This window comes from Patagioenas fasciata, chromosome 2 (genome assembly GCF_037038585.1).
Source record: "Patagioenas fasciata isolate bPatFas1 chromosome 2, bPatFas1.hap1, whole genome shotgun sequence".
NCBI classification, from domain to species: domain Eukaryota; kingdom Metazoa; phylum Chordata; class Aves; order Columbiformes; family Columbidae; genus Patagioenas; species Patagioenas fasciata.
The window spans coordinates 23,157,597-23,172,676 of NC_092521.1; the positions used below are offsets into that span (position 1 = coordinate 23,157,597).

At 41.7% G+C, this 15,080-nt stretch overlaps 1 protein-coding gene across 7 annotated transcripts in view; it reads right to left on the bottom strand.

The window, feature by feature from the left end:
* GRHL2 (grainyhead like transcription factor 2) overlaps positions 1-15,080 on the bottom strand; it is a 71,025-nt gene that overhangs the window by 26,602 nt on the left and 29,343 nt on the right. For all 7 annotated transcript variants that reach the window (XM_065832846.2, XM_065832848.2, XM_065832847.2 and 4 more), the window contains 2 exons: positions 12,091-12,185; positions 2,250-2,408 (listed from right to left, as the gene is read on the bottom strand). In XM_065832846.2, the coding sequence (XP_065688918.1) occupies positions 2,250-2,408; positions 12,091-12,185 (254 nt within the window). The remainder of the gene's footprint in view (positions 1-2,249; positions 2,409-12,090; positions 12,186-15,080) is intronic.

Here is a 15,080-nt window from a genome sequence, read left to right on the forward strand (position 1 = left end):
TAAATGTATAAAAATGATTATACATTTGCTGGGGTTTTGTAATGGCCCTGTAATAGATTTTTAAATAATCATGACCAAGAGGTGGGCAAAAATTCTTCCAGCGTCAGGGCCTTTCGCAGAGGCAGCAAACTCTGTCCATGTCAGTAGACGGTGAGTAGTAGACTCAGCAGAACAGAACCCAGGGGCCTCCATCCACCACCGCCTCAACCGCTGCCAGGGCTTGTTCGGCATCTTGGAAAGACAGGGGTACCCAGCCCCACCAGGTGCTTTCCTCTGAGCCCAACCGACCTCCCCAGTGCTGCCAGCAAGCGGAAATTCTCCAACCATTTATTTACTTTCAAAAGCACCATCACAAAGAGGTGTTAGTAAAGGCACAGCATTAAGTGAGGGAGAAGCAGGCCTCCGTCTCTTTGCAAGTGCCAATTAGCACAAACTGTCATGTGAATTGACCTCAATAATTTTCCTTCATTTTCATTCATTCAACTCATTTTCAGCCCTGCATTAAGTTAAAAAGATCTGTGTGCGTATATGCTTGTCTACATGTGTATTATACAGATACATATCCCATTATCGATACCCTTGAGCCCTCTAGTTCCCACTTTCAATATTGTTTTGCGGTGGATAACACTTTAACTACCCCTGTGATCTTTTCCTCTACTTTGAGACAGTTTTGATTAAAAGACTCAATATCCATTTCCTGCTTTCTAGTCTTGGTATTTGAAGTACCAATTAAGCCAATAGATGCAATGAACATGCATTATTCAAAATCTCCACCAGTTTTGTCTACAGGTCACACTTGATGAGTTTGTGCTCTGAATTTCCTTCCTTTTTTAAATAATTCAGATTTTTCTAATTGCTTTTCAAAAACTGGTAGATGAAAATGACTTGTTACTTTGATATTTACTGAGCTTTTAACATCCAGCTGTAGCTTCAAATCTCTAAATATTTGACATTCAAAGTTACAATTAAAAGCATAACATTTTGACTGCAAGAAGGCTTCAGTGCATATATTTACATTCATTACTTCCAAAGTTTTTGCTCCACTAACACAACTGACTGATTAGCCCTCAAGATTCCATTGTCAAGACGGCAACGAGGGAATGAACTGCAAATGGGGAAGGAGCAGCAGCACAGAGACCTGGAACAGTTGAACTCTTACCCTTCCATTAAAAAGTTAATGCTACTTATTGCCTGGGGCATGGCTTTTTGCCTTTCTGTTCCCACCTGTAAGACGGCAAGACTAATTTGGATAAATTTCCAAGTCACTTAAACAGATGTAGGCTCCTGAATCCCTGAACCTTGACTAGAATCCAGGCATCAGCTCCCCACTAGAAGATCTTTCCCAGCAGGGTTAAAGTCATCGTCTGGCAGCTGAAACACAACCGAAACATGGTCACGCTCACATCTAAGAATCCTCAGAGACATAACAATTCTGAGCAACTCTTTCTACTCAGTGGTATATACAGCTGACCATGACACTGTCAGACTCATTAAGGCATGATCTATGTTTTGACGCTGGAAAAATCCTACCACTTCTCATGAAGGAGTGGCAAAACCCATTGTAAAAGAAGCAAATGTTGCAAAATGAGTGAGCAAAAGACGGAAAAAACAATAGTTACTGAACTACAAAATGGGAATGGCTAATTTATTTTTGCAGTTTACTTTTAGTAAGAAAATCCTAGCAACATAAAAGGCTCACTGGAGCTTTCAAAATAAGTTTGCAATCAAACAAGGAGACAAATAATCAGACGCATCACTGGGACTTGGTGTTTTCCACCGCATCATGAAAGAGAACTTAGCAGGCTTTTCTGAAAGGTGCATTTCTCTACCAGAGACCTCTCCACAAAGTTTATGTGTTACCTATCCTGGCTGTTAGAACCAGAAGGAATAACATCATAAGACATGAGCTTGCCTGAGCCTATGGTCAGCACTGACCTTCCAAGTAGGGATCTTTATGTTTGTGTTTTCTATGACTTTTTTGATATTCCTGTATTGTAACCTGTAACATGCTGTCCTTAAACAGTCCAACTATCACTTACAAGTTGAGGAATCAGGGCCAAAGAGGCTGCAAAACAGTAAAATAATTACACGATCATCTGTTAGATTTATGATATAGCTGGTCCAAATTCTACCATGAAACATAACTCTTCAGGGAAAGAAGAGACATTTCATTAGGTCTAAAATGCAGCACTAATAAACCGCCTAACAAGGTTCCTTCTCTATCCATGGTAATTGTGATTTTCACTTACCTTGTCACAAAAAACCTTGATCTGGCAGTAGGCTCGGTGGATGGGTTTATTGCTGCGGTTGTTGTAGCTGTACGTATCGATCTGAATCATCAAAGGAAGCCCTTTTACTCCTTTTTGTGAGGAGAAGTCTGTGCTCAAGCAATTCACTGTGATGAAAATCTGTGTGGCAGAGAGATTATTTTTTAAATGTGGTGCAAACAACTATTAAATTTCTGGAAACACAAGACAACAAAGGGGAAATAAAAGCAGGCACCCTCCCTCAAAAAAAAAACAACTCAGCTACGATCCACACTTGGCATTTCACGCATTCTTCTCTACTTCTGTCCTAAGTCCAGCAAAGATGCTGCCACTGGGAAGAAAGACAAACTTTCAAAGCATCAGTGCTTCAGTTTGGATCAGGAGCTCACATATGAAGTGAATAATTTGATTGTCCCAAATTACCTCCCTTTCAGTTCACACCAGAGAGCTCAGAGTGCATGAGCTAGATTCTTTTTGGAAGAGCCAGACCAGAAGATGTGTCCTAGGAGCACACCTCACATACTCCAGCTGCTAATGGTTACTCAGTCTGTGGGAACTGACTAAAGATAATCTGAGATAAAACCTCTTAAAATACGTCTCATGTGGATGTCAGGTCTTCAGCCCTGGCTTGTTTCACTCTACAGACCTGCTCTGTATGCTTGCATTATTTGTTAATCTAGACATAGGAAGATCATCTTTCATTGTCCTTTCCAGACATATTTTGGTCTGGCTTGTTCTTCCAACAGCTCTTAGTTTAAGTTCAGTATGACCAAAGAAAAGCCCTACCGTTCTGCCTGCCCCCAATTCTCTTCACACTCTCATTAGCTGTACCCCTTCCTCCATCCTATCAACAGATACCCCTCGTCTTCATTTTAAAGGTCCCTCACAATCCTTCTATTATTTCAAAAAAGTATGTCATCCTGCCTTTCAAACTGTGGAGGAAGTTCTCAAAACACTTACAAAACCACTCCCTATCTCTTCTCTAAAGTGCCCTTTGCCATGTATCATTCAGGCAACTTGATACTGGCAAGCCCTGCCTGCCTTTGCTTTAGAAATCCCTCTCGTGCTTTCCTTCTGTGCCCACTTATGTGTCAATAGCCACCAGTCACCTCCTGCCCACTAACCTCCATCGGTACAGTACAAGGTGTGTCTCATCTGCCATGAGTTTGTACAGCACATGGCAGAAGGGTCCCCCATCCCCAAATCTCCCAAGGACTATTTTGATAGAAAGCAAGCTGGAACCATGAACTGAAACATCCCTGGCATCTTTCAGTCAGGATAGGGTGCATGAAACATGAGAGATGAAACTGGATTAAAAATCCAGTTGTTTTTCCAGTGGTGAATATGTGCATTACATAGTAATTTGGGCCAACTATTTATTGACCTGACTTTACTTTTCCTCAGTTTAAAAACCAACAACAAACCAAAACTGTGAACTAAGGAACAGGACAGAGAAAGCTGCTCCAGCAGAACGAGCACACTCAGGAAGGAAGAGATCTGCAGCGGCTCTCAAACAGACCTGATGCACACCTGGCTGGGCAGAGGAGAGGCCAACAGACCCCCGGAGGTCTGGGAGGAATCGGGAAGGGAGAGGAGAGCAAGAAGGAACCCTCCCCAATCCACAAACAGGGGAAAAAAAAAAGTTTGAGTGACCAGAACACTAACATCCCTAAGAGAAAGGTAGCTGAGAATAAAGAAGGGCTCTGGTAGGGCTGGTGTGGGGACACTTTACCCTAATGGTAGAAGTCAACGTTACAGTTGTATGGAGCCAGAGCAGCCTGTTTGCCTGACTGAGCTAATGGCACCTCCACATTTCTGCTTCTGATGGTATCAGAGAGCTGCATTTACAAATGAAATAGTTGAACTTTAACTGCAGGGAGAGGAGGGAGGTGGGGAAGGGCCCTAGGTGAAACTCTGATTTTGAAGGAGATAGCGTTATTTCTGTTTCAAATTACAACTTGGTCTTGCCAGCTCCAAAGGTAAGTGTGGACACGGGTGCAAATGCCTTTGAAATATGATGGCGTGCATTTTCATTTGCCTTCGGACTCCTTTACAGAGTCTGGGCAATGCTTTAAAGTGTGTGTGAACACAGAGCAGTGGAATGAGGTCTGGCACAAACCAGAATCTGGTCTTGCTATATTTTAGTCCATACTTCTGCACAAGGATCTTCCAAACTGCATGTTAAAATGTGAGAGGGGACATGCAGGCATTGCATCTACCTAGCAGCTTGTGCACCTTTGCTGCATACTCAGCTGAGAAGTTACAAAAGACCTTGTCCCACCTTAATCACCCACCTACACTGTGTGCCATCTCTTCCACTGCCTCCAGAAACGCTGAACAGAGCAGGAGTTGCTGAGGAAGACAGACTTGATCATTTTAGGAGTCCTCATACAGCAATAACAGATTGAGCATGAATAATAGATTGATGCTGTAAGATTCAATATCCTAGTCCTGACACTGTAATACATCAGGATCTCTCTAAGGAGCAATGACTGTACATTCACGAAGTGAAGTACATGAAGTGTATTATACTTTCTGCTACATCATTTAAATCTTGCAGATAGATGGGTTCAAATTAACACAGATAATTTATTTTGGGGAAAAATTTCTGTCTCCATACAATCTTCTGTTAGCACAACACTGACTGGATTTGGAAAACATTGGGGGTGTGCAGAGGGAGGGGGAAGAGGGCATAAGTTGTGTTACTTCAGTTGATTTTAGGAGGGTTTTTTTCTATGCATGACTGAACATTTGCAGCAGTTTCTCCACCGTGGTGCAGCAAGCTGCTGCGCTGAATGGGACCCGGGGAACCCTCTGGACAGTCTTCTTCTCTCTGCCCCTGCCCCGCTCAGAAACCTTCGCCTCCCGAGGCAGCGGCCAAGGAATGCTGCTGGCTCTGGTTTCACCTGCCTGCCCAAGCACAGCCTGCGTTGCCCCCTGCAACCCTCATCTCTCCCTCTTTGCAGCTCATGTCCATAGGCAGGTACTCCCCACTTTCAGTCAGACAAGGAGCAAAGTAACCCCACTGACCGCCAAGAAAATAGGGAAGCCCCACTCTACCTCTCTTGGAAGACACTCTGGTTTGAGAGCCTCCTTGCTCTGGTCTCTTGCATGGTAGAGTTACATGGCTAGAAAATGTAGAGTTAAGTAGAAATGACAGTAGCAGAAGCAGAAATCACTGCTTTTTTCCCCCCCGGGCCCTGCCTACACTTGACTTAGAACTATTTTAATGAATGTGACTATGGTTGTACCTGAATTCATTTACAAACTTTTTTTTTTTCCTGTGCAAACTAGATTTTAGAAATGTTCTGCTATCAGGAACATGTCTGTGTTGTTGTTACACTGATGTCTTTTTTTTAATGTCAGCATATTTTAGATTAGAGCAATTAATGACAGTTCCACCCATCTAGTCTCCAGCTCAGGCATGCCATCGGCAATGAAAAACTAATTTGGAGAAACATTTGGTGCCTGAGAAAGTTTCAAAAGGGACCTAAGATAAGGACAACTCTTCTGTTGGTTTTAGAGCACGTCTAGAAAAAGCACTCTCTCTTTTGGGAAGGCACTCCTCCACAGTGTAGCTGTTATTATGCGAATTACTGACTGTTTGTTAAACACTGCAGCATAATTAGTGATGTACAAGACACAAACACAGTAACCTGCCTTAAGAGAAAGCAAGGCCCAGAAATGCATTTCCCCTTTTATCATTTAATTCAGCCAACACAACTCCTGCTGTGGTCTCTCAGCTTATACACTTTAAAGGTCTACAGTTACAAAACCTCAAATATAGGCCTTTTATTACTATTTACATTTCAGGCTCCCATCTTTACAGAAAGAGCCAAGGGCAGAAGGGAGGGAACAGTGTATTATAGCACAAAATCAGAAAACTTAAGCAGTTTCTCTACTGAATACTCGTAGTACATAGAATTTACACCTGGGTGATGGGTCTTTACGAAACCTTGTTTTAAAGGGGCTCATCCCTCCAGACTCTTAACAACAAAGAGTTAAATGACTTTTCTCTCAAACAACTAACATCAATCCCAACATTCCTGGGATACACAGAAAGTGTGGTTTTATAGTTTCTTCTGCCAGCCGTTACCTTATAAATCCCATGCAAAGGCAAGATCTTTGTTTTATTTCAATACAAATGTCTCCAGCAAATGTTTACACTACTCTTTTGAAGCTTCCTCAACCCACACCACACCCCAGCAACTACATAAAAATGCCATTTGCCTTCAATCTCAGATGCATACTTACTGAACCATTTGTACACACAGAAATTTTAACATTATTTGCTACCACAGGTTAACACTTCTTTGATATATACACATGCGTGTGCATGCCTGACACATATATATAAAAAAATATATATGCATGTATACACACACAGACATGGTTTATTAAATCAGTTTCCAAGTCTAATCCTACATAATTTCTGGTACTAATTTTCTCAAATAAAATATCTTCCTCCAACCCTTAAATTTTGAGAGTAGAGAAAATATTAATTTCCTCCCTAATTAAATGAAATTTGATCTAAGTTAGGAAGGAAATTAATAATTAAGAACAAAATAATTCTTATACTAGTCAAAGCTTGTCCTAAGTATTGCTAGCAATGTTAAAGAAATAAGGATTGTCACCATACGAATCACCGATAGACTGACTGTGCTACTCTTATCAGCTTGATTTTACAGTTGTGCCCACTGGAATCATGACTCAATTTAGCCCACAACATTTGTGAACCTAATCCTGCAAATCACTCATTGAAAACACTGTATTATTACTGTATGGGCTATGCCAAAACTCATTAAATAACTGGAAAGGTTCCCAGAGGCTTCAGCACGCTTTGGATTAAAGATCTACATTTCAGTTAAGTATAGCAGGACAACAATTGCACGCAAGTATACACAACAGCTACACATACACACAACTTCTGTATACACCAGAAAGCACATGCCAGCACCTGCCTGAATAACATGTCCACCAACATGTCTGTTACCATATGTCCAAGCTGCAGCGCTTTGCAGAAATTAGTAATTTGTGGATACCACTGAAAAGTATTTTTTGTCTGCTTTAAGATGACATTTTTCTCTAGCAACTGTTCACTGAAGTCACACCTTTGAATTTGAGGTTAAAAAGTGTTTTCCATAAAAATACACGATGCATGCATTTTTTTCACAGTAACGTCATCTGAACCATTTTAAATCAGCAAAGTACTAACTGAAGAGAAGAAAAACTCAAAGAATCGGTATGATTTATGACAAAGATGTTCTCCATTGACCAGGAGAGTACTGGTTCTTAACTCTTTCCTACAAACTAACTTCTGTCAGCAACAAGACTGCAAGCAGGCAGGTGCATGTCTATCAAAAATGAAGCTGAGCTCTCTGTTCAAATGCGTTCACTAGAACTTTTTCAACCAGACAGTAGCAACAGCAAAGCAACTAACTACTTTCTAGCATATCATAAAAAGACTTTTAAAAGATGGTTAAAAAGTCAGCCAGTTCTTGTTAATTGTTGTTTGTTTCCTCACCTTTTTTAAAAGAACTCCTTTAAAAATACCAAGCATAGCATTCAAGTTCAGTCAACGGGAGTCAACAAATCACCTTGCCTATAAATATTGCATATTTATATACAGAAGTAAATACAGGAGTGAAAGAAAGATGAACTGTACAAAAGGCATTCTTCACTTACTACCTCTGCTTTCTTATTCCACGATATTTTTGTCTCAAGGCAGCGTAAGGAAGAGTTTGACATGGCTGTAGACCCTTCCTCTCATTTACCTGTATCCTGTTCTGAACCACAAGCCCCACGGAGACCTCTAGAGAAGGCCCCAGCAGAAAAGGACATTGTTCTAGGAAAAGGTGAGGATGTGCCACAAGCCACAGCTCTGCTCTGCCAGGAGGCCAGGGGACTGCTGTTGTCAGCCAGATACAGCAGAGGAAACACTGGCAGAGTTCTGTTTCTGACTTTGGTGCTGTTCCCTTAGTTCATGGAAAGCAGTGGTGAGTCTATTCCACAGCTCTACATGTGCTGTACAAGATTCCCTCTTCCATTGACTTGTTTTGCCAACCAGCAGTCAGAAGATGAGAGACTGAGCACCAGGAGCTGGAGCCAGCAGCCCAGTTCCCTTCACGTTACTGAGGCAACAGAGGCCTCTGCCTGTACTCTAATGCCTCTTACTTCCACACAGGATCCAGCTGAGATGCTGCCTTACCATCAGCACACTCATTGTTAACAGGCAGATTCTGGCTGTCAAACCCACGCTGTTATACCCTCATCCTGTGAGGCTTCCAGGAGGAGGGCACTGCTCTGCTTAAGCTGTGGGAGGAGAAATCTGGCTTTAAATCAGCTGCCCTCCAGGTAGAGTAGAAAAGTCAGAAATCTGGTGCTCATAGATGCAGGTTCAGTCTCCCAGGAGAGAGATTTGGTTAGGTGACTTCTGCTGCTTCTGTTTGATTTTTCAAGACCACTTCCCCATGCATTTCCAACAACAGTCTGTTTTCATAGAATCATAGAATCATCTAAGTTGGAAAATACCTTTAAAATCACCAAGTCCAACCATGAACCTAACACTGCCAAGCCTGCCACTAAACCATGTCTCTAAGCACCACATCTACATGTCTTTTAAACACCTCCAGGGATGGTGACTCAACCACCTCCCTGGGCAGCCTCTTCCAATGCTTGACAATCCTTTCCTTGAAGAAATTTTTCATAACATCCAATCTAAATCTCCCCTGGCACAACCTGAGGCCATTTCCTTTTATCCTGTAGCTTGTTACTTGGGAGAAGAGACCAACATCCCCCATGTTACAACCTCCTTTCAGGTAGCTGTAGACAGCGATAAGGTCTCCCCTCAGCCTCCTTTTCTCCAGGCTGAACAGCCCCAGCTCCTTCAGCTGTTCCTCTTAAGACTTGTGCTCCAGACCCCTCATCAACTTCATTGCCTTTCTCTTAACAATTTCCAGCACCTCAATGTCTGTGTAGTGAGGGGCCCAAAACTAAACACAGTATTTCAAGGTGGGGCCTCACCAGCGTTAAGTACAGTAGGACGATCTCTTCCCTAGTCCAGCTGGCCACACTATTCCTGATACAAGCCAGGATGCTGTTGGCCTTTTTGGCCACACTGCTGGCTTGTATTCAGCCAGCTGTTGACCAACACCCCAGGTATTTTTCTGCCAGGCACCTCTCCAGCCACTCTTCCCCGAGCCTATAGCGCTGCCTGGGGTTGTTGTGATCCAAGTGCAGGAACCGGCACTTGGCCTTGTGGAACCTCACACAGTTGGCCTCAGCCCAACGATCCAGACGGTCCAGATCCCTCTGTATGGCCTTCCTACCCTTCAGCAGATCAACACTCCCATTGAACTTGATGTTGTCTGCAAACTTACTAAGGGTGCCCTCAATCCCCTCATCCAGATCATTGATAAAGAAATTAAACAGAACCGGCCCAAATACTTTATTTCTTCCCAGGCCAGTAGAGCACTTCATCACATCACATCTCAGAGGCCCTAGAAAGAACCGCTCTGTGCCGCTCTTGTCTGACTCAGGAGAGAAAAGTCTTCATGCCTGTGAAGTTAAGTTTTAATCTTCAAATTGTGGTGAAAGGGGAAAACAAAACTGAGCAGAAACAATAGAGCAAGTTTAAAGATCATCATTCAAAAAGCTTAAGAAAAGAGAGTCTCTAATTAGATCTTGAAATTCTTCATCTCTCTTGGATGAGGTAATTGCTGGAGAAAAAACAGCCTTCAGTGGCATGCCTCAGAGTCCACAGCTTCCAAACACCGCAGGGGCATCCTATGGGAATCCCCAGACCCAACGCAACTGGTTATTGCATGAGACTCTCCAACAAGAGCCAGCATGTGGGTACGTGCACACGTGTGCGGGGAGGGAAGCACTTTAGTGCATGATGATAAGCTTACAGGTACAACCTGATTTATGCTTGATAGCTCAATACCAAACCATGTTATGAATCCTCTTACTTTTATCAATACCTTTTAGTTCAAGCTCCTAAATGATCAGATATTTGATAACTAGCACCCAAAACATATATGCATAAGCCAATTTGCATTTTAATGACTACTTCCTGCAGAAGTACGAGTGTCTTCCTTAAATTCCATTCCTGACACTTTTTAATGCAGCAATAACAAGAGAGTCATTATTTTAAAATCTCACTGTATGAGATTCCAGTGATCATCGCAAGAGTTGTATTCTAAATGTTCTGGCACCCAAGGCAGGAGCAATGTGAATGGTGTGAGATTAGGACAAAATGGCCAAGGACAACACCTGACATTAGTTGATGTGAGTTTCTTTCTCCTGGATCAACATGGTGTCTTGCTAAGTCTGGCTTGCAGCTGCAAATGCAAGTGTGTGAAAGAACTGCCAGCACTGGCAATGGGGATGGTAGCTGGTGGCACGATGAGACTGCCATGCTCTAGCCCCTGTAGCGCTTCTCTAAAGGTCCTTGGGAAAGTCTGTCACGTTGGAGATCCCAAACCTGTACTGGCTGTATTTGCTTGCATAATGATCATACACACGCAAGTCACCTGTGTGACTGCAGAGGACAACATACCACTGTATTTTGAAATGGAATCACATAACGGGAATATCTGAGGCGATGAGAATGTAATTATTATGCCCATTAGCAACTGGGCCAAGTACAACCCTGTTTACCAAGGCCAGCTTTTGAAAGACCTAGGCAGTTTTCAGAACTACTCTTTTCTTTAGAGCTCTATTCTTTTAAAATGTGCATCAGAGATTAAAATCCCTGTTACTACAAACCTCAGCACCTTCCATCAGCAAGTCAGGACAGTGGGTGTTAACGCTACCACTCTGTGCTTGATGCAGTCTCTCACAGGACTCGCACACCCAGTGTAATCTCTCTACTGCTCTGTTAGAAGTGCAGTGGGGAATCACGCATGGAGAAGTCTCTGTATCTGAAAGATCCTTAGCATTACTTGAACACTGGGCATTTTGTATTCAACATGAAAACAGTTATCAATGAGTTTGCTAAGCTAAACAGTGTTTGCTGTTTATAATTTCTACATCCCCGAGAGTCCTGCATTACCCCCACTCATTTTACAGCCTATTTCCCTTGTTTGCTTTCCAGAGGCCAACTTCTTTTTATAATTACCAGCAGCTTTTCATTTCTCCTACACGAGTCCATGCAACTGAAACACTGTGCCACCCTTTGGATAACCTTATCTGTAAGAAACTTGTTATGGTGCTCTGCTGTCCTGGTTTACAGGTCCACTGTAGCAACCACATCCTCAAATGCAAAATAGAAGAAAGAATGCATCACTCCTCAAAAATACATTCCTTTCCAATTGAAAGGTCAGTCTGTGTAACACTATAAAAATAACGGCACAAAGCATAGTCTAGCTTACAGAATATTGATTATTGGAGATGTTAATAGTGTAGAAAGGAAGCTGATAATCTAGAGAAAGAAAATATTCACCCCATGTCCCACACTCACTTTCCAAATACAAAAAAAACTTCAACTGTTTCTGAGGCTGGTCATATTATAAACAGAGAGGCCACAAGTGAGAAACTACACTGTGAGGGCCCTGCGGGTTTTCCTCAGAACTACATCTCTGTTTGTCAGTGATACAGGTGTGAACGCAATATCATCCCAACAGCTGTTATATGTCATCTTCCCTGTTACAGGTGGCCAGAATCCCTGAGGTCAGTGAAAGACGACTGTTTGCTTGGCTTTGCAGAGACTGAGCTCTCTCACCTCCACCTACCCTTCTTATTATTCGTTAAGAAGGAGAAAAGTGGAACAGTGACTAAGGGTCTATGGTACTTATAAAGTGATACCATGGGTTTTCCTCACCTTTGCCTCCTCATTGACATCCCAAGTAAAGGACACAGCATTGAATGCGATTTCTTCAATATTCCCAATGGTATTAAAACTCTCTTTGTAATCAGCTGTAAGAAATAACAAACAAATTACTGATGAAAAAAGTTAGAACTTTCTCTTTTACAGTTTATAGTACATCTTTGTTTTTTCAGCTGTGTTGCCTAATGCATCAAGACTACCTCTTGTATTGTTTACATTGAGTTATTCATAGGTAAATTGCAAAGAGGTAATATACTGCAGCTTGAGTCTTATGCATAGCACATCACTAGCTAATGTTCTTGCAAAATATTGCTTGCCTCTCTAAAATAAATGAGTGTGACTGTAGAAGGATTGAGTGGGTGCATTCATTAGCTTGGCCAAGGAATGGCCAAAGCAGCAAAATTAACTCAGAGCTATTGCAACTTTTATAGGGACCATTCAAACCTCGACATAAATAAGTGACATTACAGTAAATCCTAAAGAAGCTTTCTAAAAAGCTAAGAGCTATCATTGGAGTAAATAATCAGAAGTGCACATCCCTTGCCCAGCCATTTCAATTCTTCCAGGAAACACTGCACTGGATGCTGGGTCTCTATTTAAAAACAAACATCATCCATAACAAAGAACCAAAACAACAAAGGTCCTTTCTCCAAAGTGTGTATGATACTAAAATATCAAACAAATGAACAAAGTATTTTAAAATTGTCTGACTACAAAATCTGTACCCTTTTCGCACTTCTTTCCAAGGGGCTCCTAATATTAGCAATAAGGTAGTGTTTTAGAAGGAAAGCAAAGCAAGAGGGAGGAAGTCCAAACTTCAAAGATCACCCACCCCCCACCAAAAACAGTAAGGGCAGAAAAACACGTAAGACAGACAACTTTCAGGTCTTCTTCATTATTGGAAAGGCAACAAGCCCCCTTTTTCACTCCCTTAGCCAGCCACTTTAACACACTTTCTTCTTTTTGATGGCAGATTAAGAGACAGACAAGGTTTGTAAGACGGTAATATCTGCTTGATTAAAGAAACTTCCAGATTCTTCACAAAAATGCATCACTTGTCTCTGGGACACATACATTTCCTTGGAATCCCTCCAGGGCTGTAATGGTTGTAATTGGACTCAGCGCCAGAGGTCTGAGAGTCCATCATGAGGCAACCTTGAACTAAGTGTTTGCCCAAACCTGCACTTCAGAGGCACACTGATTCTTAGCTGTGTTATCAGTTACACAAAGAGGATGTTTCTGCATTCTGTCAATGAGACACCCAAATGGTTTCAATATTAATTTCCTTTGCCCTTCTAAAAATAAATTGTTGGTCTCTAAACAATAATTTCTAGTAATAACTGTTTTAAAATCATTTATAATAAAACCATTGCTGCAAGCAGAATTATTCAACATTTGAGACATGCAATCAGTATATTTTTCTCTCATCTGAAATGAAAGGATGCTGGCATTTCACTGGGCAAGTGAAACTGTGCGCCTGGGATACAGTATTTTGGATAGAGTAAAAATTCTCTCTTCTGGGAGAACAAGATATTTGGTGATGCAGCAAGTGCACATGGTGTTTGAGAAGCCAGGCAGACTTTTCATCACCATCATGAACTTAGATCTCCTTCCTATCTGAAGTCATTGGCTTCACTGTCTAAATTCAGTGTGGGAATGCAAATTAGAGGAATTAGAAGACACAAAAGTAGTTTAATATGCATGTGCACACATCCACCCGCCCCCTTAAATTTATGATTCACCAGAAAGTGCCTCGTGCAACTGACTGCTGCATATGGTTGTGCTGTGTAGGTGCACTTTGGAAAGACGTGAACAAGATGTCTTGTAAAGACACATGTTTTCTTCTCCTAAAAGGCTGTCAGAACTTCACATCCCACCAGCCTTTCCTTTCCTCCAGCACATGCCTCTGCTTCCTTAATTGCCATACACAACTCTCATCGAGTGTCTATGTGACATGCTGTTTTAAAGGCAGAAGTGCATCCCATTCCCCTCAATTTACAGATAATTAAAGAAGGATCCTCAGTAGATTAAGAAGCATTTACATCCAAGGATATTTGAAAATTGTTAGTGTGACTACAATTTTTCCTCTTCTGCTGCTGTGAGTTACCAGAAGTAGAAAATTTGGCTTCTTCACTATGCAAGAAAATGGCTCTACAGGAATTATTTCCTCTTTTCTTGGGTAAACTGCATATTAAACAATGGCAAATTTCAACACTAAATACTAATAATTTTCATGCATTACATAGCATTGCAGTAGCTTCTGTGTTGTGTACATAAATCATACAAACTATCCTGCCAAAAAAATATGGGCAAGACTCTAGAGCACAAATAACCCCAGTCTAAAGCTTCCATATTCACCTTTTGTGTCCATGTTTGAATCTGTTCCAGTATCTGTCAAATTATGGTACTGATTCTAAATAGTATTTGCTGCAATCTAGTATTATCTTCTTTATTTGAAATTATTGTAAAAGAAAACACTACTGATCTAATGTCACACAGCACAGTACTGTGGAAAAGTCAGCTTTTTTTTTTCTCCTCACTCCTGCTAAAATAGGGAAGGTGTCTTCCTGCTTCTTCAGAAAAAAAAATAAAAATCTATAACAGCACATAGCCTAAATTCTAGAAAATACCTTTTCTTCTTGCTTAATAAATGTCAAGTCCTTTGGTTGATTCCTCAAGCACTAAGGACTTGCTTGCACATACACACATGCTTCTCCTATTAATGTCAATGTATCTTCAGACTTGGTGCTGCATCTAATCCATTCCAGCATCCTTCCTCCCAGGAGAAGCACCAGCCAGCACAAAAAACAAATTAGAGCAGTGACTCCTGCATGTCTGGAGTGAGGGAACCAAGTCACTCTATTTCCTCTGATCTCTAGAATCTCTTCTGCAGGCCAGAAAGCAGACAGACAGAGAGGCCTGTGCTACCAAGAAAAGCAGCACAAGCAGAGTCAGCACCCCCACCTGAGGGTTGAATAGCGGGA